Genomic DNA, 22237 nt, shown 5'->3' with positions numbered 1-22237 from the left:
GGCCTGAAGCTGCCCCCAGTGTGTTGGGGGGAGGTGTGAGAGCACCACCTGGCCCGCTCCTGCCCCTCCCACCAGCCAGGGCCCCTAAGCCACGCAGCTGCCAGCTTCTGCTGACGCCATCGGGTTCCGCCTGATTAAGGACCCAGCGCCACTGCAGCCAGGATCACGAGGGCTCCCATCAGGCCCTTGGGGCCCAGAGCCCCAGGCGCCTGGACGCAGCAGAGCCAGCCTGTCAGCCGAGCTGCTCCCCGCTGCCCCACACTGGACCTGGGGGTGACAGAGGCAAGAGCGACCCCATCTCAAGGGTGACCACTCCCCCACGGCCCTGCATTAACCCCAAGCACAACCCGACTCAGGATAACCTTGTGAGTCACAGCAAGTCACCCCCAGAGGCCCAGCGGGCGAGACAGTGCCAGCTCCCCTCGTTCACCTGCTAGAGCCCTATCAGGTCAGTAAGGTAACGTCACGTAAGCATCCACCACAGGGCCGCTGTCACTGCTATCTCCTTGTCAGCAGCATCATCATCATCACTGTCACTGTCACCATCATCATCATTGTCGTCACTGTCATCGTCGCATTTCACTGACTTGAAGACCCAGACTGTTTTACATGTTAACCTTTGAAATCAGGATGGATCTTACAACGGGTGGAGTATCGGTTTCAAGGGCAGCATTTTCCTTGCCTCGTGGTTTGTAACACAATGAGCTGTTCTACAATGACCGGCGCCTAGGATTAGATAAATAGCGGCATTCACATCCTCTGCCTGGCACGATCACGGTCCTTAATGCTGTGTGTCCCTCTTCCTTCTTGTTCTGTAGCATCCAGCACATAGTAGGGACTTGGAGAAACTCTGCTGAATGATCCTTGCTTACGCCCCCTATTTGTGGCTCATGGCAAACACGCCCCCTCTCTGTGTCAATTCTCCCCACAAACGTCTCCTAGGCAACGCCCCCTGCAGGGCCCCGGAGTTTCCCAGAATGCCCTGGGGAGGGAGAGGCAGCTCTCCTCTGGGACCACAGAGCCGGCGGGATGACTCGGGCCTCTGGCAGGCGGCCTGCCGCCAGTGCGGAGCCCCCGAGAAGCTCCAGGCCATGGGGCTGGCTGGGGTGAAGCCATCAGGAAGTGGATTTGGCAGGAGCTCCAAAAGGCCTACACAGACCAGGGAAGCCAGCGAGGGGACAATTCTCCTGCCACCCGGAGGGTCTCTCTCTACATGTGAGTCCTGGGAAGGTCCACCCAACATGCTCGGAACAATCTCACCAAACGGGGTGGGGAGGGCCAGGAGCTCCAAGCAGCTTGGCGAGAAGTTTCCGGAGGCTGTTCCAGGCAAGCTCAGCTGAGCTCCCTCAGGCTGCGGGCCAGATGCTGGGCTCCTGGGGGGTCCGCTGCTGAGGGCGGGTGGGGACTCAACTCTGGCCATCTGATAGTCACAACGGCAACATGCAGGAGCCCAGAAAGTCACGAGGAAGGTGTTTCCCTCAGACCCACTGCCCCAAAGCAGCTGGTGGGGTGGAGAAACCTGGGAGCTGCACGGACAGGCGTGAATCCTGCTCCTGACACGGAGAGCTGTGTGGCCCTGGGCAAGCCACGTTTCCTCTCTGAACCTCAGAGGCCCTGAATTTCCGAGGGGGATAATTCAGATAAAACAGACTTAAGATATTGCCAGAGACAGAGGGATACAGCATTGTGATGACAGGGCCAATTCATCAGAAAAACAAAACAGTCATAAACGTGCAGAAGCTTCAGAACTCATGAAGCAAAAACTGCCAAATTAAAAGGAGAAAAAGACAAATTCAAATTGTAGTAGACACGAGCACCCTCCCACAGAGAACGTGGCGTATGTGCATGCAAGAGCACGCACACGTGAGGGAGGGAGGGAGGACACACGGGCGTGTGTGCAGGAGAAGGAGGGGTGCAGAGTGAGGGTCTGTGGACGTGTGAGGGAGAAGGTGAGCGTGTCTGGGGGTCGGGGGTGTCTGCGCACAAGTGGGGGCCTGGGGGGAAGTGGGAGGAGGAAGGGCCCATGCGTCACTTGTGTCCCCAACAACCCGCTGTCCCTTCAGTTCAGGTGGCCTCCAGTGACGCCCCGCCGCCTCCGCCCGCCTTGGCTTCAGGCCTATCCCCCAGAGAAAGGCCCGGGGCACCCGTCACCTGGAGAGCGACAGGTAACCTGCAAGCACAGTCCAGGTTTCTCCTGTCACTGGAAAGGAATCAGCACTCACACCGAGGGGGGCCTCACAAAGCCAGGCCCCCATGGTCCCCCACGTTTTTGAAGAGGAAAGAAAATGCAGACTTTCAGAAAGAGAGGGAGGGCGAGGGGGGCAGAGAAGCAGTCATTCCCTTTGCAGGGGGGACAGGTAAGCCGAGCCCCCCACTCACACATGGGGCACGAGAAGAGAGGCAGCTGGGGGATGTCCACCTCTGCCACCCCGGCCCAGCCGGTGTCCCTGCACGCAGGGCTGAGCGGGTGAAGCCAGCAGCCGGTCCTCGTGCCTGGCTGGGGCCGGGCAGGTCCACTGGCAACCCCTCAGCTCCCGGCCCGGAGAGATGTGGCTTTGCTTCCAGAATGGCATCGCCCCCCAGCAAGACCCAGGCGCTGGGTGGAGCGGGCCAGGCCTCCCCAGCGCCCCCTGCTGGTCCCCAGCAGAGCTGCCTTCGCGGGCTGGGGCCCTGGAGTGTCCCCGTGCTCCCCCTTGGCGCTTGGGGCAGAGGGCCCTGCACCCCGGGCACAAAGCTGTGCTCTGCACACTTGGGCCTCCCTTGTCCAAGGGCCCAGGGATGTCGCCTGATCCCACAGAAGGAGGAACAGCCCAGAGGGTGAGCCAGCCTGGGTGGAAGGGAGGGGCACGTGGGGACAGGCCGCGCTCCGAGGAGCTGGGGTGCAAAGAGCTGGCCCCCCTCGGCTGCCCAGCCTCACACGCCTGCTGGCTCCTCCAGCCTCCCGTGGCTCGGGCCTGTTGCTGTGCCGTGGGCCCCAGGACCCCGAGCCCCCCGTCCCGGTCCCGCCCTTCTTGGGGTCTGGAAGGCCCGGGCCGGCCTCCCACCTGCCTGCCCCTCGCCCGACCCTCCCCGGCGTCAGAACCCACACAAGGCCTCTTAATCCCCATCTGCGAACCTTCTCGTCTGGAAGCCGGGAGACGAGGTTTACAGGTCTGGGAAGACTCATAAAACACGCTGCTGTGTGTCCAGGCTCCGACCCCTCCCTTCTGTGAGCCCCTTTCTGGAAGCTGGTGCAGGAGACCAACTGCGGCCTCCCGGTGTGGCTAAACCAGGGCGGCCCCTGCTGGCCCCACATCACGTCCTGTAAGTGCCACTCAGCCCTGGGGAAGGGGGACAGCCAAGGCCCTGGCATCAGACCCCCCATTCCTGCACGTCCCAGCTCTGCCACTCACTGTTAGTAACTCAATCCAAAACTCCCAGGACCACGAGCCTGGGCCTCCTCATCTGAAAGATGGGCCTGACGCCACCTACCAACAGGACAGTTCACGCTACCCTCCACGGTGAGAGGAGGAACGGGCAGCTGGGCATGGGGCTGGCATCTTACCCAAGGTCATCGAGTTAGCTGGAGGCAAACTGGACCCACAACAGGACCCAGAGGGGTCCTGGGGCTTATGGACAATCAGTGGGCAGCTGTGGAAAATGGATCCTAGAGGGTCAACGGGACCCACGAGACAGAGGTAAGCTGACCTGACACACGGCCCGTCTTTCATTTGCTCTGTTTTCCATCATGAAGCAGAAAGTGTTTTTAAATGTAAAATATAATGCAATCAGAAAACATCTTTAGGGCCGGCCCCATGGCTTAGCGGTTAAGCGCGCGCGCTCCGCTGCTGGCGGCCCGGGTTCGGATCCTGGGCGCGCACCGACGCACCGCTTCTCCGGCCATGCTGAGGCCGCGTCCCACATACAGCAACTAGAAGGATGTGCAGCTATGACATACAACTATCTACTGGGGCTTTGGGGAAAAAAAAGGAGGAAGATTGGCAATAGATATTAGCTCAGAGCCGGTCTTCCTCAGCAAAAAGAGGAGGGTTAGCACGGATGTTAGCTCAGGGCTGATCCTCCTCACAAAAATAAATAAATAAAAAAATAAAACTCTTAAAAAAAAAGAAAACATCTTTAAAACACTGAAATGGTTCCTATTGTATAATCAATCAACAGGCAAAATCCAAGCAACACATTTAGAGAATAAAATAAGGACATCTGTAAAATGCCATCACTGGCATATGAATTCTGGAAGGGGAAGCCTTTTCTACGTTTGCCACTTATTAAATCCTACCCCTTTGCGGAGCCCCAATCAGTGACTCCTCCTCCAGGCAGCCTTCCCTGACCGCCATCCCCTTCAGGCCACCAGACATTGGCTGCCGGTCACGGCAGGCCAGGTCCTGGCTGGGCCCTCAGCCGTCTCCCCCACTGAACCACACGCGCCACAGTCCACTGTCCACTGAGCCAAACTGTATCTCCCACGAGGCTATAACCTGGCGTCTCCTCTGGGAGGAGTGTGGACGCTGGAGCCGGACAGCCTGGTTCAAACCCCAGCTCCAGTACTTTCCAGCTGCGTGACTTTGGGCAAGTGACTTCCCCTCTCTGTGCCTCAAGGTCCTCGTCTATAAAATAGGAAAACCTACCTCACAAGACTGGTGGAGGGTGACAGGAGGCAACACAGGCGAAGCTCTGAGCACAGTGGCTGGCACAGGGCGAGTGCTATCGATGCTGTCAGCTGTCGCCACTGTCACATCATCATCTCCTTCCACCCCACTGTGTCTTCAGCAGGACCTAAATGCCTCTCCCTGTCACCAGCTCTGCCCCACACAGGATACTAACTGGTGGGCAGTTAGGACAACGTGGCCGTGGTGGGCTTTGACCTTGGGGAGGTCCCCCTTGGGCCCTGGACTGCTTCCTCTCCCCACTTCCCTCTTGCCTGCAGCCCACCAGGAATAAAGAGCAGTCCCAAGGGGTGGCTGTTCCCGCCCGGGGTCCCGGCACGCCTGCCCTGGCTCCACTGAGCCAAATACTGACCGGGGCCTTCATGCCATCCATTCAAGGTTGCTGGCACTTCTCGAAGGAAACCCAATCCAGCAACCAACTCCACACAGGGTTCCACCCCAAACAGGTCGGGCAACAGAGAATAAAAGCACGTGGCTGGGGTGGCCAGTGCCGGGGCAGGGAGCCTGAGAGCCACTGGACTCAGGGAGCCAAGCCAGAACTCGACCTCAGGGGTCTTCTGCCCCACCCTAATCCTACTCCTGCCAACAGGAGCAGAAAGACAGATGGTTAGAGCTTGCCAGCCACGCGAGAGCCGAGGGATGAGCTACTAGTCCACCGTCTGCTCCCATTTTACAGAGGGGAAAACGGAGACCCAGGCAGGCGGAGAGTCTCGCCCAAGGCCACCGGGAGTGCCGGGGCCAGAATCCGAGGCTTCCGATTCCCAGGGCTGCGGCTGGAGAGAGTCAAAAGCCCCAAGAGCAAGTGCAAGCTGCTCTCAGTTCTTAATCCAGCTCCCTCAACGCAGGGAGGAGCAGAGCAACTCCTGTCTCCAAACACGAACCGACGCCTGGACACCTGCACCAGGAGGCCTGACCGTGGTCAGCGAGTCGATGGGACAAGGCTTCAAGGAGGCTCAAATGTGACTCTTTAAACCTAAGTCGCATCGTGTCGTTTGCCTGCTGAAAACCCCTGGTGGGAAAGCAGAAGTCAAAGGGTCAAACACGGAGTGACCAGATGACCTGATAATTCCACTCTGGGGTACCTACCCAAGAGAAACGCGACACACGTCCACACCCAAACCTGTCCACATATGTCCACGCAGCCAAAGGTGGAAACGACCCAAAAGTCCATCACCTGACAATGGATAAACAAAACACGGTCTCCCCATACAGTGGAATGTTACTCAGCAATGAAAAGGGGTGAAGTATTGACACATGCTGCAATACAGGTGAACCTCAAAAACACGCTCAGTGCAAGAAGCCAGGCACACAAGACCACACAGTGCGTGACTCTGTTTATACGCAATGTCCAGAACAGGCAAATCCATAGGACGGAAAAGAGAGGAGAGGTTGCCAGGGGCTGGGGGAGAGGGGGGAATGGGGAGTGACTGCTAATGGGGATGGGGTTTCTTTACGAGGGTGACGGAAATATTCTGGAACTAGATAGTGGTGATGGTTGCACACTCTGTGAATATACTAAAACCCACTGAATTGCACACTTGAAAAGGGTGAATTTTATGGTGTGTAAATTATATCTCAATTTAAAAACAAAAACCCTTCTCAGGGTCAGCCCACAGCCCGACTCAGCCAACGAAGCCCCTCCTGACTGGCCCGAGCCGGCCTCTGAGATGAGCCCTCCCAGCCGTCCGGCACCGCAGCTTCCTCACTGCTCTGTGGTCCCACCTCAGGCCCCTGCCCAGCCCCCCTCCTTGCTCCACCCCCAGCCCCCCAGCTCTCCCCGCCCACTCCGCTGACCACCGCCACAGCCGCTCCCTGCGCCCAGTCTGGTGGACCCAGATGCCCAGAAAGTGCCTGGCACACAGTAGGCGCTTAATAAAGACAGACTGAACAAATGAACAGAATCCTTTCAGTGACTGCCACGCCTTCAGGATAAAAGTCACAAACTTCTGGGCTGTGCTCACAATGCCCTTTATCAACAGTTCTCACCCCAGTGCTAGAATCTTCTGGAAGCTTTAGAATACTAGCACCACCAGGGAACCCTTCAGAGATTCTGATTTAACAGACTGGGGGAGGGCCCTGTCATTGGTATTTTTAAATTCAAGTTGAATCAAATGTGCATCCAGGGATCCCCAACACTGCCAATCCCTCCAGCCCCATCCCCTCCTCCCACTGTAAGCAGAACTATTTAAGATTTTTCAGCAAATCTCACTCCCCATGTCCAGGCCTTTGCACATGCTCCTCTGCCAGGAGCACAAGACTCCCATGTGGACCTGGCTGAGTCCTTTCCAGTCTTCATGACTCACCTTAGATGTCACCTCCTCCAGGAAGCCGTCCCAGAACATACCCATTTCCCACAGACCCCAGCACAGAACTCAACACACTGCACAGCTATAGCCAGATCCCTTCCCCCTCCCATCCCCTGCCAGCTCCCAAGGGCAGGGCCAGCCTGATTCCACACCACGTCCTAGGAGCACTAAGTGATCATGGAGCGCCTGGTCTACTGTAGGCACACAAACGTTTCTTAAGCTAACAGGCTGAATGTGTGCGTACGTTTCTCCGGGGCTGCCCTGGACGAGGGCAGAAGCCTGAGCAGGGACAGGAGGCAGAATGCAGCTGCATTCCTGGCACAGATCTGCCAGAATTTCTTTCAAAACTTACACATCTAGTCAGCTTATGTCACTGAAAAAATAAACCAGCAAAAGTGGGATTAGGTTGTGGGCGTGTTGGTCCTCCTGGTGTAGTGTGGCCCGAAAAATGATGACCGCAACATGTTATCCTCCATGCGACAGAGTATCACAATGTTGCGGGGCCCCGGCATCATATACTGAATTTAAAACCTAGACTTTACGAAATGGGGAGATATTGGACACAGGGTACAAACTTCCAATTATAAGATTGACAAGTTTGGGGATCAAATGTACAGCATGGTGATTATAGCTAATCATACTGTATCATATATTTGAATGTTGCTAAGCGAGTAGATCTTAAATGTTCTCACCACAGAAAAGAAATGGTAACTATGTGCCTGGGTGGAGGTGGCAGCTCATGCTATGGTGGAAATCATTTTGCAACATATAAGTGTATCAGATTAACACACTGTACATCTTAAACTTACAGGATATGTGTCAATTATATCCCAATAAATCTGGAAAAAATGAACACAAAGAAAACCTAGACCCCAAGAAGTCATTCTCCCATTCCTAATCCCACAGAAGAGACTGCCAATAAATCGCTATTTTCCCAGCAAGTCCAGGCACAGCCTCAGCATCCTTCTCAACACAGTGCCCACAGCCAGTTAGACTTCACGTGTACAAAGCAAACCGCCTGTGACCCCTGAAGACCAGACCTTTCATTTTGACAGATGGGGCACTCGGTGAGTAGAAGCTCTTTCCACAACCGCCCCATAAGCCTCCCACTTGGGGCCACGAGGAAAAGAGAAGCTGGGCTCTGAAATGCTCTTCCTTAAGGGCAGAAGCATCACCCCTCTCCACCATCCCCACTGAAACATGGACCTGGGGCAGAGGATGGGCCTGAATTCCAGCCAGGAATTGGCTCGTTTCTTGGCTCTTCCTCAGCCAAGAAAATGTGCAACCAAGGCAACTGTGCCCAGAACCTCCAAAGGCACTCACAGCAGAGTTAAGCTCTCAAGGGTGAGATCCAGAGAGATCGAAGCAGAGAAGGGGCCAGAAAGCTTTGCAGACTCAGGCCCTCGCCAAAGACAGCCGCCCCTCCAGCCCCACCCCTCGCTTCCCTGCTCCCAGGGAAGGCTGCGACTTGGAGACCTCTGGCCTCCACTTTCTTCCTCCCAGTTGTCTCCAATCGCCTCCAGGTTGAGGACGAGGAGCGTCTGGACAGTTCACTCCTCAGAGCAGATGGCTCCCAAGCCGCCAAGAAAAGCACAGACCTCCCTCCGGAGGAGGTGGTCGGAGCCTGAGAAAGGTCCAAAGCCCGGTCACTTCTCAGCTGCTGCCAAGGAGAGGGTGCCCATGTCAGCAGCCTCCTCTGGCACCTTCCAGAAGGTTCCCCTATCCAATCGATCACCTTGCCTAGGTGCCCCAGGAGCCCGGACCTGGGAGGAGAGGCTGCCAGGCCCTCCCTGAAGAGCAGGGAGCCAAGCGGGCGCAGATAGCCAGGAAACACGGGAAACAGATGTGCATGCCAGCCCTGACAGGCGAGTGATGACAGACGCTCTCTGCAGGCCTCAGATGTCAGCGCGGAGCAGGGAAGGGCAGCCGCGGCAGCAACACCTGTTCTGGGCTCGGAGGCCACGCTCAGGGAAGGCTGGGCCAGGCGTCCCCACCGCGAGGCTGGGGGTGCAGTTAGGTAAATAGCTGCACGCTCCATTACCCAGAATGCTCCCTGGACGGAGGGACGGAGGGATGGGGCGCTGGGAGAGGCAAGGGCGGCCTGCCCGCCAACTAGCTCGCAAGGAGAGCAAATCGATCATGCTGCAGACCCATCGTGGACGGGAGCAGGCTTCTCCTGGCGGCAGAAGGAGGTCCCGGCTGACATCTGAACACCCGAGCAATGTGGGGGGAGCAAAGCCAAGGGTGCCACTTGTCGAGGGGCAAAGAAATGGGGTGGAGCAGCAGAGCCAGCCAGTGGCCCATGCAAGCTAACTCCTGCCTCTCAGCTGCTCTACCGTCTGGGGGGGGTGGGGACACGGAATTAGGACCCAGCCCCCCTCCAGGGTACTGCCACCTTCATAGCTGGAGCCCCACAGGTGCAGCAACCGAGGCTCAGAGAGGACTAGAGTCTTACCCAAGGCAGGACAGAGCAGAGGCTGGAGCACGGACCCTGCAGCAGGACTCCTGGTCCAATGCTGGTCCTTTTGTGACTTACTGAGTGACCTTGGGCAAATGACTTGACCTCTCCGGACTTGTTCTTCCCTCTCTGGAATGGGGGATAGTGGCAGCTCCATAAACAGGGTTGCTGTGAGGACGCAGTGAGTGGGACTCCAGGTGAAGCACGTGGCACAGCCGGGAACATGGAAAGCGTTCTATAAAGGCATCGTCGTCATCACTGTGTCCCCAGCTGCCGTCTCCGGCAGCCTGGCCAGCCCTGCCCCCAGCTCTGAAGGGAGAGATGACCGTTCCCCAACCCCAGCAGAAAGGTAGGGGTGGAGGCTTCGACCTCAGAGCCTGCAGGCTCCAACAAGAGACCCAACTCTGAGCTCCCAGCACCTCAGGGAGGGAGAAAGGAATGCATCCTGCAGCCCTGCTGCGCATGTGTACAAACAACACTGCAGTCCATGGTGAACCTTCCAGAGAACGATCACCTCCACTCCTCGGGTGGAGCAACTGAGGAGCAGAGATGGCTAGAGTCTTACCCAAGGTCACAAAGCCAGCTCCCAGCAGAATGAGGACTGAAGCCAAGTCTGTCTTCAGGCCAACCCAGGGTCTTTCCACGGCTTCACAGAGCTTCCCGTGTGCTGGGGGTCCTCCTCGGTGAAAGGGTGTCAGGCCCCAGAAAGCATGGGCTGCAGCCTCCCCAGCCCAGCCCGGACAGCCCCATCCAAGCAGCCAGCTCAGAGACTTGGTGGCTACAGAGCAAGGTGCCTGCAGGGGCTGGGAGTCCAGCTGGAGAGAAAAGTCACAAATACCAACATCCAAACCAGGGCAGTGGGGACTCCCTCCTTTTTTCCTTTTCTTTCCACCTCTCTTTCTTTTTTACATTCCCTTTGGTAGTGTTTTAAAGTGGATTCACCAATGAATGAACACAACAGGAGACAACTGAGGGGTCACAGTAGGTGGTATAGATGAGGTTCTAGAACTCACCATCTCAGCTAAGTGGCTTCCTGGCTACCTTCCAGGGCCTGGAGCCACTGCCACCCAAATTCTCAAACCACACACCAGAGACACAGAATACGCACGTGAGAATCAAGGGTTCTGGAGCTGGCACCAGGGATCCAGCGTGGGGACCTTCGACCTTCCCTGGTGGCCTCAGACACCTCTGCCCCTGACTGCCCCTGCTGGGAGTCCCTTCATCTTGTCTCCAGCCCCTGCAACCCAGCCACTCTTTCCCCACACCCGCCCTGGCGCCTGGGCCCAGCTTCGTACGGCTTTGCTCACAGCTCCGCTGGAAGCGGTACTGTCTGCTGACTCTGTCCCCCCCGACACTGCAGGCTCTGTGCCTGCCACCAGATCCCCAGCATCTGGAACAGTGCCTGGCTCAGAGTAGGCACTCCACAAATATTTGTTGAATGAATGGGAGGAGGGAGGGGAGGGAGGAAGGAAGGGCAGAAGGGCTGCCTTTCTGGCATCCTGCTGACCCTCCATCAGGCCGGCTTACAGGCGGGAGTGGATGCTTCTCTCTCCCTCGGTCTGAGGGAGCCTGAGGCCCGCTCTGCTGCCTCACCACACACAGGCCTGCCCGACGGCCGCACCACCCCCTGGACTGCTGCCACGGCCGGCCCCGCGTGGATCTCTTCCTGGCCCATTCCAAGCCTTCCGTCAAGACGTCCTTACCGCTCCCCTCTGCCTTCAACAATAAATCCAGCCTCTTTTTCTTCATTTCAAGGCCTCTTGTCACTCCAACCTTGTTTCTCCTTCCTCCCCATGACCACTCCTGCCATCGGAGGCCACATGGCTCCTCCACACCTCTGTGCCTTTTCTCCTGCTTTACCCCACACCCGACCTCCCCCCAAATCCTACTCATCTTCCAAGGCCCCACCTCCTCCAGGCAGTCGGATGGAGTAGGGCTTAGGGGTCGGAAGACCTGGGTTCAAGACCCACCTCAGCCACCTACTGGCTGTGTGACGGTCACCAGGGTCACCTGACTTCACTGAGTCTCAATTTACTCCTCTGTACAACGGGACTAACAAGGCCTCGTGGGGCCACGGTGAGGAGCAAAGGCAATAACTCGCTTTAGAAATGGTGCAAAAGTGGGTACGGCATTCACCCTCCTGCCGTCCCCTTCAGGGCAGACACCGGCTTGGTTTCCATCCACGCCGGGCCCCCTCGTCCCCCAACTTTCCTAGCCGGGCCTGGAACTGCAGCGGCTTCTGTTCCCTGCAGTTCCCATCCGTCCAGGCCCACAGCTGGCATCTCATCGACTCCCGACAAGTGAGCAGAGCAACGTAAGACAGTTCACCACAGTTCAGACATTCTGCAGAAAGCGCTCTGAGAGGCCTCCTAGACAGCGCTTGGACCACCCCGCGCGGCACCCTCACCAAGCCTGAGACCCGCACTCTCCTGCCCCCAGAAGCCCTGCAGAGAAGCCACCTGCACCCTAGAAGAACCAGCCCCAACTCGCCAGGGCAAACACGAGGGACCCACCAGGCACTCGACTTTCTGGGCGCATTTAAACGCCCCAATTCGTTGAATTCTCACAACGTCCATATAAGGCAGGCCACACATATTTCCACTCCTTGGCTGAGGAAATGAACTCTGGAGGGTAAGAAACATACGGGCACTCAGTCACCAAGAGACGGGGCAGGACGGGACCCCGGCTCTGTCCTGCCCCAAAGCAGGGCTCCTCTCCCAGTTCCAGCCCTGCCAGAAACGACGGTTCTGCGGATTCCCAGCAGCAGAGGCCACACAGACTGGCCACATGCCGCGAATGAGAGGTTCGGCGTCCGCGGTGGGGGGTGATGTGTTCGTCCATGTAAAAGGAGAGGCCGTCCCACCAAAGCCCCCACAACAGCCTAAAGTCCAAAGAGGACGTGGGCAGAGAAGGAGCCCGGGTAGCGCGTGGAGGTGAGGGCTGGACACGAGGGGAGGCGGGCAAATCGTGGCAGGGTCCACTTTACAGGCACAACCACTGTGAGCGAACACGCAGCCCGGGAATCCCCACACACGTGCACACGCATGTACACACGGGAGGCGGCACCAGGGAGCTTTCAAACGGATGGAACGACCATTCCCGAACAGGCCGGAGACACCCTTCCCCATTCGCCGTCCCTCTGCCGGCCCCTCACCAGCGGCTACCACTCCGGGTATCTGTTAAAACAAGTCGGTCTAACCGGCTTTGGGGGATCACAACGCACGGACGTTTACTTCCCCACACCCACCGGGGGGAAGTTCCTGCTTTGGCCTTGGCAAATCTGGATCCAAAATTAACCGAGCCGGGTCTGGCTCCTCCCTGGCAGGCGGCCTGCAGGCAGGCGCCTTACAAAGAGGGCGAACCCAGGCCCCCCTGCCCTCCTCCGGCACAGCTGACTTGCAGAGAAGAAAGACATTTCCCACCGGGGGAAAAGTCTGTTCGGGCCACTATCCCCCGGGGCCCAAACCCCCACGTCTGGAAATCTGTTTCCATCTGCTGTTAAGCAACCACAGCGTCTCAAAGGAAAAGTGTGAACTTGGGTGGAAAACTCTGGAAAAGCTAAGCCACGCAGGAGCTAGAGTAGAGAGGAACTTCCACCTCAAACCGGGTAAGTGCCGAGACCTCTCCGTGACCTGTGTGGCTGGACTAATTACCAATGTTATCAGGCGGATGACAGACATGCCCCGAACTTCCTCCGTTTGACAGATTCTGCTGCAAACACCCTCAAGTTCAGGCCCATGCCTACTGCTCACAGGACCGCCCTATTCTTCCACAAGACCGCTCCTGGCCCCCCAACTCCTCAGAGCTGGCACATGCCTCCAAGTTCAGCCAGGCCAACATACCCACCAAGTGCCAGACCAGGGGGGGCACCTCCTGCTGGAACGCACGGCTCAGAATCAGTGCAAACTCCTCCCCAGCAGAGGAACAGAAAACAACGTCTCTTCCTTCCCTGTGCAGATTTCAGAGCAGGAGATGAGAACTGCTGCTTACCTTCATAGCCGCTGCCACTGGGGAGCTCCAGCCCATGGGTCCCTGGCGGGTAAGTCCTTGGCCAGCACACACCAGGGTCCCGCACTCCACGCAGGCGCCAATGATCAGCTGCCGCCCGTCGTCCACCAGCAGGCTGTGGCTGGCTCGCAGGGTGTAGAGAAACAAGGGTAGCCGGGCAACCCGCACGGCCTTCAGCCCAAGACATCGCTTCTTCTCCTGCTGGCAGAAGAAGCACACAAACGTCTCCACCTGGTACTGCCGAGACCAGGCGCTGATGGTGTGGTGGGCACCGCGGGCCTCGTGCTGCAGCCACTGGCCCAGCAGGTCGTGGTAGCAGAGCACACAGGTGGACACCAGGCCGGTGGAGTCGGCAGGCCTAGCGCGCGGGGCGGGCGGGTAAACAGTGAGGAAGGGGAAGAAGGGCTCCTTCTCGCCCAAGCGGCTGGAGGGGTTCACGTTGAGCTGGAACTCCCTCCCGGGGCCCAGCTCAGCCCCGCAGATGTAGCAGACGGACGCCGGGCCGCCCTGGACCGACGCGGGTGGCTCGGAGACGGCAGGGTCCCAGGCGGAGAAGGCCTGGTGGTACCGGCCCAGGAAGCCTTGCACCGAGGTAATGAGCTCCTCGTTCTGGCAGGCCCGGTACAGGGCCCAGACATCCTCCAGGACGCTGAAGCACTTGGGGCAGCTGCGCACCTCGCAGCGCTTGTTGGGGCCCCGGGCGTTGGGGGGGCAGGGCAGGAGGCTGAGGAAGGGGAAATGCATGGAGCCCCTGGCGTTGCCGTTGAGGATCCTGGAGGCCACTGCCCGGGCATCCTGGGTACAGTCCTCCCCGCAGAGGTAGCAGGCCTCTGGCAGGGCCCCAGCCGGCAGGCCCTCTTCCCTCGGGAGCCTCCTGCCCTTGGAGGCCATGCCGGGGGCGTGGCTGTTCAGGGGCACCACGTACAGTCGCTGCAGGACAGGCACGCGGGCCAGCTCGAAGCTCTGCCACTGCTGCATGAGGGAGGAGAAGCAGCATGAGCACACCAGGGTGCTGCCACCCTCGCTGATGGGCTGCGCCCCGGGGGGCGGGCTGTGCAGCCACAGGAAGGGGAAGAAGGGGGCCTGGGCCAGCCTCTCCTGCTTCTGCACGTGGATCTGGTGCTGCGAGGCTGGGGACAGCGTCGACCCGCAGATGTAGCAGCAAAGGCCCTCTGGTGGTGCAGGCCGGCCCTCCAGGGGAGCCCGGGGGACGCGGCCACCACCGTTCTCCGTCTCTTTGGGGCCGCAGGAGCCCGGGAGAGGCTGCTCCCTGCCGTCCTCTTCCTCGCTCGTGACGTTGATGTCACTGTCATCAGACACGCAGCAGCCTCCTCGGGGCTCCCCCAGGGGCCTGCCCTCGGGAGTCTTGGCGGCCCTGCCCGACGGGGCTCCTTTCATGCTATCTGCAGGGGCCACCCGGACTGGAGGGTCTTGCCAAGGGTCCTGGATGCCCCTCAGGACGCTGGCTCGGGCCTCAGGGACCCAGTGCCTCCCAGCGCCCTTCCGCCGGCGCCGAATGCCGGTCTTGGGCTCCCCGTCCACGTGTAGCTTCGAGGGGACCCCCTCCTCCTCCGCGTCCCCCTGCGCGGGGGTCTCCGCGCCCTGTCCCGGAGGGGGTACCGGCGCCGGCCTCCACTCCTGGCAGCGGCCCCCGAGAGGCCCCGGCCCCGGGGTGGCCCGCGCCGCCGGCGCCCCGCCCTGGTGGGGACTGGCGGCGTCACGCGCGGTCGGGTCGGGCTCCGAGAGGGGGTCGGTGTCCGATAGCTCGGACAGCTCGGAGTCTCGAGTCTCCTCGGCGGCCGCGCGGGGCCCGGGGACGCCGCCACCGTCGTCGTCGTCGCCGGCCGCGCCGCCCAGCGCGTAGGCGACGTTCCACTCGCGGGGGGCCCCTGCGCCCCCGCGGCGCCCGCCCGCGCCCGCGTCGCACTGGTGGGGCCGCTTGAGCCAGTACATGCGCTTGTCCACGGGCGTGCGGGCGCGCTCGAAGGCCGCCCACTGCTCGCCCAGGAAGCAGCGGCACACGGCGCACACCAGCACGCAGCCGTCGGCCGGGGACAGCTCGCGCGCGCCGGGCGCCGGCTCCTGCTGCTGCAGGAACGGGAAGAAGGGCTGCGCCGGGGCCCCTGCGCCCGCCGCCGCCGCCGCCGGCTGCTTCACCTGCAGCTTCAGCTCCTTGCCGCGCCCGATGCCGCCGCCGCAGATGAAGCAGGAGAGCGGCGCGCCGCCGCCGCCCGCCGCCCGCTCGCCCACGGCTGCCATGAGCCGCTGCTTGCGGGAGACCAGCGCCGGCCGCCCGCTCATGGCCGCGCCGCGCCGCCCGCGCGCCCCGGGCCGCCCTCACCGCCCGCCCGCGCCGCCGCCGCCGCCGCCGCGCCCAACTTGGAGCATGTGTGCGCGCCGCAAAGTTTGGCGGCGGCCGGCCGGCGCGGGCGCGGGCGCACGGTCGCTAGCAGGGGCGCCCCCCCGGCCTGCCGAGCCCCCGGCGGCGCCGCGGCGAGCGCGCCCGGAACGCAGCGGCGGCGGCGGGCCCCGGGCGGCTGGAGCGGCGGCCGCATGTGCGAGCTCCGGCGCCTGCCAAAGCGTTGGGTCATTTAATTGGGGAGGAGGGAGGCGGGGCGCGGGCGGCGCGCGGGAGGAGGGGGAGGAGACGGGGCGGGAGGCGGGAGCACGCGGGCGGGGGAATCCCTCCCTCGCGCGCCCTGCTCGCCGCCCGCCCTCCTCCTCCTCCCCCCCTCCTCCTCCCCCCCTCCTCCTCCCCCCTCCTCCTTCCCCCCTCCTCCTCCCCCCCTCCTCCTCCCCCCTCCCCCCGCGTCCCAAACTGCGCACAATGGCTCGCCGGCTCTTCTATCTATTTTGTGTCCAGCCGGGAGCCGCGCTCGATGATTCATTGCCCCAATTAGGGCCTCTCTCCAGCGCGGCCGGCTCGAGCCGTCTGAAGGGTCTCCTCGGGGACCCGCGGAACCCATCAGCGGCTAGAGCTGCTCTTTAAGTAAAGGGCAAGCAGGACGCGGGAGGAGCCAGGTAAGGACGTGGCCGGCGCCCCCCGGAGACAGAGGAGCCGGCGAGGAGCTCTCCGAGGGGCGGCCTCGGTCCAGGAGTAGGCAGGCACCCTGTCGATTTCGGTCGAGTTGCTCCGGCCCCCTCCCCCTTCTAAAGGGGGGACCGAATGAGGAGCAGTTGCAGCCCTGAGCTGCCTTGGGTTGGGGGCACTTTTCAGGGTCCAGTGGTCTGATTTTGGAGACAGAGGGAAGAGGAGCTGTCCCCCGTCTCCTGGAACACATTGGTGAATGCACCATCCGGGGGGGCAGAGGCCTCAGCCTCCACACCCCTCCTGGCTGCTGGCAGAGACGGAAGGGATCCTGTGTGTGCCAGGCTCTGTGTTCCAGGGCAAGTGACTCGACGACTCTGGGCCCTTTCCTCCTCTTGTTAAACAGGAGTTCTGGCAGGAGATTAACAGTTTCCACATATTTATTGTTTATGTGTATACATACGCTGTATTTATTGAACACAGAGAGAGACCTTAGCATGTGCCAGGTGCTATTCTAAGCACTTTATATATACTCGGGGTTAAGCGCTGTGATCAGCCCATTTCACAGATGAGGAAGAGGAGGTGCTGAGGGTTGTTACTTTTCGAGAGTGGAGGAGCTAGGATTCAGACCCAGGCAGCCAGCTCTAGGCGCCTGCTCTCAACCCCCTGGCTGTGCAGCCTCACTACGCAAACATCTGGCCCCCGTCACTCCATCTGCCCATGGAGACTCTCCAGGGCAGGGGACATGGCCAGGATCCCTCCGTCCTTCCTGCTGCTCTGGCTCAGGCTGGGAGGCCTTGGGGGAATCCAGGCATCTCTGGGCCTCACATTTCCCATCTGTGAAATGCCACCCCTCCCAGCTTCAAACTTCTATGAGTCTGTGATTTCTGAGCAGTTGACAGCTGTCCCGACTTGCCAGCTGGAGCCCAGAGTCAGCCTGGGGACAAAGGTGCCAGGTGGGCCCCTCTACCCTCTGGGGCATTGATGTATAAATAAAACTAGGCTTCCTCTGGCCCGGAGGAGGGCCGTCATTATAAATAAACGGAACAAGAGAAAGGGGCCACCTCTCTGGAACCCCTGGTGGAATTCCAGGGGTCACAGTCCAGGGGTTAACAGCAAAGTCATCACCATCATCACCAGAAACTCGGGGACTGCGGGCCCTCACCCAGGCCCAGAAAAAAGCTGTGTCAGCAAAACTATCTGGAAGGAATGTTGGGGGCAGGGCGAGGGGGTTTCCCTGCTTCTGGCATTTTTAATACCTGGTGAGAGAGGGGCTGATTAGGGAGCCTTTACAGGGTGAGGTCTGGGTAACTGTGTCCAGCAGAGCTATCAAGCCCACACAGACCACGAGGCGGCTGCTAACGTGAAGCCGGCTCAGGAAATGCAGGGCGGCCTTGGGGTTGCGTGGGGCTCCCTTGAGGCTTGGCACATGCCGTTCCTTCTGCTTCACGTGCCTTTCCAGGCTCTCTTTGTGAAGCCAACTCTGGCTCATCTTTATGGTCTTGGCTACAATGTCTTCCCCCAGAGGATTCCCTGCCTTCTCCATCTCAAGCAGGTTCTCCTTGTTATTCTCTGTCTCTGTTCATTGGCATAGGAATTTGTCATTGCTTTTATTTATTTTTCTGTCGACTGTTCCCTGTCTGCCTCCCCAGGAGCCTGGGTGCTCCCTCCCCCTGGGCAGGACCCAGGTCTATCTTGCTCACTGTGTGTATCCAGGGCCTGGCTTAGTCCCTGGGTCCCACACTGCTGGGTCCCAGTGCTGTGCCGTCCCTCTCTAGCTGTGGGCGCCTTGGGCAAACCTCTTAGTTCCCTGAGCTTCAGGTTCCTGCTCTGTACAATGGGGTCATGGTCCTCATCGGATTTGTTTGTGTGCATCAAATGAGGCAGAGAGAGGGCGATGCTCTGGGCACAGGGCCTGGCACGCTGGAGGTGACAGTGTGTGTGTGTGTGTGTGTGTGTGTGTGTGTGTGTGTAGACCCTGCCTGGCTCTGTCCAGTGGCTGAGGAGGTTCTGCTATGCCTGTCTGCACTGCGAGTGGAGGCGGGCACTGTGATGAGGTCCCACCAGAGTCTAAAGGAGGAGAGCCACAGCGGTCGACAGGACAAAAGGGGGGAGTGGAGTTCTCTTGCTTAAGCTGGGGTCATCCTTGAGGATTCCCTGAGTATGTGCCACGTGTGTGGAGGTGTGTGTGTGCATGTGTGGGTGTGTGTAGATATTCGTGTTTGTGTGTGCATGTGTGTATGCATCTGTTACCGTGTACGTGTGTGTGCGTGTGCCGGTTGTGTACCTGTGTGCATGCATTCATGTGCACATGTGTACATGTGTTCACGTGTGTGCATATAAAGTGGGCTGGGACCCGGGGGAGAGAGGCTTCCAGCTGGATGTTTTGTTTCCCTCAATGACCCGGTGACTCAGGAAAGTCCCCTGGCACACTTCTCGGGAGCCAGGAAGCAGGTGAGCACCGACCAGAGGAGGAGGAAGACAGGGGAAGATGGTTGGTTATCTGTGGGTGGATGACATAGGAATGGGGCCGCTGGTGCAGATTCACATCACAGTTCTGCCAGTTACTAGCTGTGTGGCCTTGGCCTGCTATTTAACCTCTCTGAGCCTCAGTTTCCCATCTGTAAAACAGGACTCACAAAACCCCATAGAGCTGGGGAGGATGAACTGAGACGACCCAGGTGAAGCACACCCTCTGGACACAGAAATGACAGCAGTGTTTGTGCACGTCGGCTGAATGTTAGTTGCACACAGGAACCTGTGCCTTATAGACTCAAACTTGCTGAATCTTTGCAACAAGCCTGTGAGGTAGGTTCTGTTATATCCCCAGTTGACAGATGAGGAGACAGAGGCACAGAGAAGGGAAGTAAAGGCCCAAGGTCGTGCAGCTTGGTAAAGCAGGGGCTGGAGCCAGGCGGTGTGTCTCTGTCACTCCCTGGCTTTGTTAGCTGTTAAGATTAGCTTTGCCCTAAGTCCTGAGATGCCAGCTTGTTAGGGCAGGAATGGCTACAGTCTCGTCCTCCCTCTCCTCACATGTGTCCCCAATTTCACACCTATGGAATCTGAGACCCTGACAGGTTCATGTCTGGACATAAAACAGGCCAAGAATGTGCCACAAGATGAGAAGAGATGTCAAGGCTCATTTGTGTTAACTTCATGTTGGAGCCACAGGCTCCCGACCCCAGAAGAGCCATCTCCTAGCTTCCCTCTGAGCCCCACGGCCCTCCCTGCAGCTAGAGAGAGGGCGCCAGGCTCCCCCCAGACCACGTGAATCACCGCCTGGCTCTCTCCATCTTCACTCCTAGGACGTGGGTGCAGTGGACTTGAAAAGCAATGACCGATGCTCGCAGGCAGACCTGGCATTGGGAGCGGCGAGAAAACGCCACCTCCATTCTGCAGGAGACCAGAAGGCCGTGGGTGGAACATCTGGGCACATCTCAGATTTGTGGCTACCTGTAGGATCATCTTGGCCCGGAAACCACTGGAATCTGTCCTTGCCCTGCTGGGAGAGCTAGCTTCCCGCTCCCAGCACTTATCACACCTTATTTCGTATGTGTGTCTCTGGGCCTGCCTCTCCCACAGGGGCAGAGCCTGGATGGCTTCCCTTGCACCATCCCAAGGCCCAGGACACGGTGGGACCCAAATGGTGCTTGAACCTGGGAGCCCAAACTGTATCCAAAACGTCACTGTTCCCTCCAAGTTCCAGAATTGCCCAGCCTCTCCTGCCGGCTTCCACGGCTCAGTCTTTCAGTCTTCCATTCTTCCCAAGTGCCAGCAATCAAGGTCAAACTCTTGCACATGCCCCCGGCTTCTCTCGACCCCGGAACCTGACTTCCCTTCTCACCGGCGCCTTTGCCCTTTTCCTCCTCCCTCTAAACTGCGCATGCGCCTCTGGCGTCCCTCCCAGGACCCATTTACCTTCGTGGGCTGGCCCATCCTTCCTCTTTTAGAGGCTACGTGTGCTGTGTGTTTGGCCTCTGGCTCGCTGGGGACCAGAAAAACAAAATTTATCACTGACTGCCCTATTTTTTTTTTTCTTTCCTTTTTTGTTTTTTTGCCTAAGAATGAAGCAAGCACTTTTCTGCTATAGTCAGAAAGAGCTTCAAACATGGCAGGCCACCGGCAAAAGTGTATCTTCCTTCTCAGAGGGAAGGAATGTAACCGTTAACAATAAAAAAATCCCTGGGATTTATGGAAGCCTGGGGCCTATGAGCCATTTCACATCCGTTAGTTCCTGTGATACAGCAATCCAGGGGGCAGAGCAAGAATCATCATCTCCATTTGAGAGACAGGGAAACTGAGGCTCAAGGCACAGGCTCCCAGCTGCTGGGGCTGGTGCAAATTCCTTCCATTTTGTATGTGTAAACTGGGCTAATTTGTTCAATGTAAACATTAAAAATCTACGCGTGTTTGGTGAGCCTGTCTTGGCATCCTTTCTTTTTTCAAATACAGGAGCTTCAGAGAGTGAAAGTGGGGGGACCACTTTCCATCTCTGGGGCCTGAGATGACCTATGCAGAAGCATTTTGTAAGCTGCCAAGTGCTTTGTTAAAAAAAAACAGCACTGCTTGCCTTACACAATTGAGGATCAGAGCATGGGGTGCAGATTCTAAGAGCAGAATCAGGGGCCCCTAAAACTTTGCCTTGCTCCTGTTAACCTGGAAAAAGAATTGGAAGCAAACATCTGCACTCCTCCCCTCTTGGCAACACCATTCCCCCAACCTCCTCCATCCTGAAACCGAGGCTGAGGCTGTGAACTTCAGGGCCCCGTAAAACTGCTTTGATAAATGATCGCCAGGGTGGACCTGCCACTGGGGTGATGGGACAAACCCCCTGCATAAATCTTGAGTGTACTCAAAGACTCCCTGGCTGCTGGCTTCTCAACAGACCCCTGATTTGCAGCACAAAATCCACAGCAATTATTTATGTGGCTAGTTCCCAGGCTTCCCAGCTGGGGAAGTTTCTGGAGAAGGTAGGGCCCAGGTGGGTGGGGGAGGGGTCGCTGCAAACAACAGTAGGCAGCGACTTCGAACTGCCGTAAGGGTGCCTGGCATGCAGTAGGTGCTCACTACAGACCAGTTTGTGCCCTCCAGGGTGAAATGATAGTAGCTCAGGTTTACTGGATGGTGACCACGTGCCAGGTGCTATGTTCAGAGCTTATGTCATCGTCTGCTTTAGATCTCATGACAGCCTGGAGAATGGGCACTATTGTCCCCGATTGTACCGAAGGGGACACTGAGGCTCTGAGCAGTGAATGCCCGCACGTCCCCAAGGTCACAGAGCTGGGAAGTGGCGGAGCTGGATTCGAACCCAGGCGGTCTGGCCCAAGCACCTTGCTCTAATCTACGCCACTGTGTGCCCAGCTCCCGGCCTGCCAGGCCAGCCTCCCCTGATCCTTCACAATAAAGGCCTCCTTGTCCCTGGCTGGGTCCCGCCAGGAAGGCTAATGGTCAGGGCTTGCTGGACGCCTGTGAGTCCTGCATGTGGCTCCACCGGTGGCCCCACCCCAGCCAGGTTCCCCCGACCCTCAGCCCAAGCTCTCAGGCCCTGCAATGCGCGGTGGGCTGCGGCAGGTCCTCACCCTGGCTAAGGGGGCGGGGGGGGGGGCAGGGAAGCCAGCAGCCACAGATTCTTTCCAGCTGTTCCTCTGAGTCACTGAAGGGTATTCCGAAGCCCGGATGCCAGCCCGCCTGCCCTGGTCTATTATTTCTGCGGTTGGTTGGTGCTGGGCTCATCGATGGGGCAGTGAAGCAGGACTGAAGCCCACACTAAAGT

At 58.9% G+C, this 22237-nt stretch overlaps 1 protein-coding gene and 1 long non-coding RNA gene across 4 annotated transcripts in view; one reads left to right on the top strand and one right to left on the bottom strand.

Annotated features, from left to right (window-relative positions):
- Nucleotides 1–15261, bottom strand: part of GSE1 (Gse1 coiled-coil protein) — a 422603-nt gene extending 407342 nt beyond the window's left edge. For 2 of the 3 annotated variants that reach the window (XM_058528413.1, XM_058528414.1), the window contains exon 1: nt 13419–15259. In XM_058528413.1, the coding sequence (XP_058384396.1) occupies nt 13419–14834 (1416 nt within the window). In that variant the 5' untranslated portion in view covers nt 14835–15259. Of the gene's footprint in view, nt 1–13418 lie in introns of all 3 variants that reach the window. The other variant, XM_058528415.1, reaches the window with a different exon arrangement.
- A 1062-nt stretch (nt 15262–16323) lies between these two features.
- On the top strand, nt 16324–20874 carry LOC131396379 (uncharacterized). Its single transcript, XR_009216475.1, has 3 exons — nt 16324–16457; nt 19097–19272; nt 19770–20874. It is a non-coding gene; the product is annotated as an uncharacterized LOC131396379 (long non-coding RNA).
- Nucleotides 20875–22237: the final 1363 nt, after the last annotated feature.

The sequence above is a fragment of the Diceros bicornis genome, chromosome 32 (assembly GCF_020826845.1).
Source record: "Diceros bicornis minor isolate mBicDic1 chromosome 32, mDicBic1.mat.cur, whole genome shotgun sequence".
NCBI classification, from domain to species: Eukaryota; Metazoa; Chordata; class Mammalia; order Perissodactyla; family Rhinocerotidae; genus Diceros; species Diceros bicornis.
This window is presented reverse-complemented; position numbering and strand designations above follow the sequence as displayed.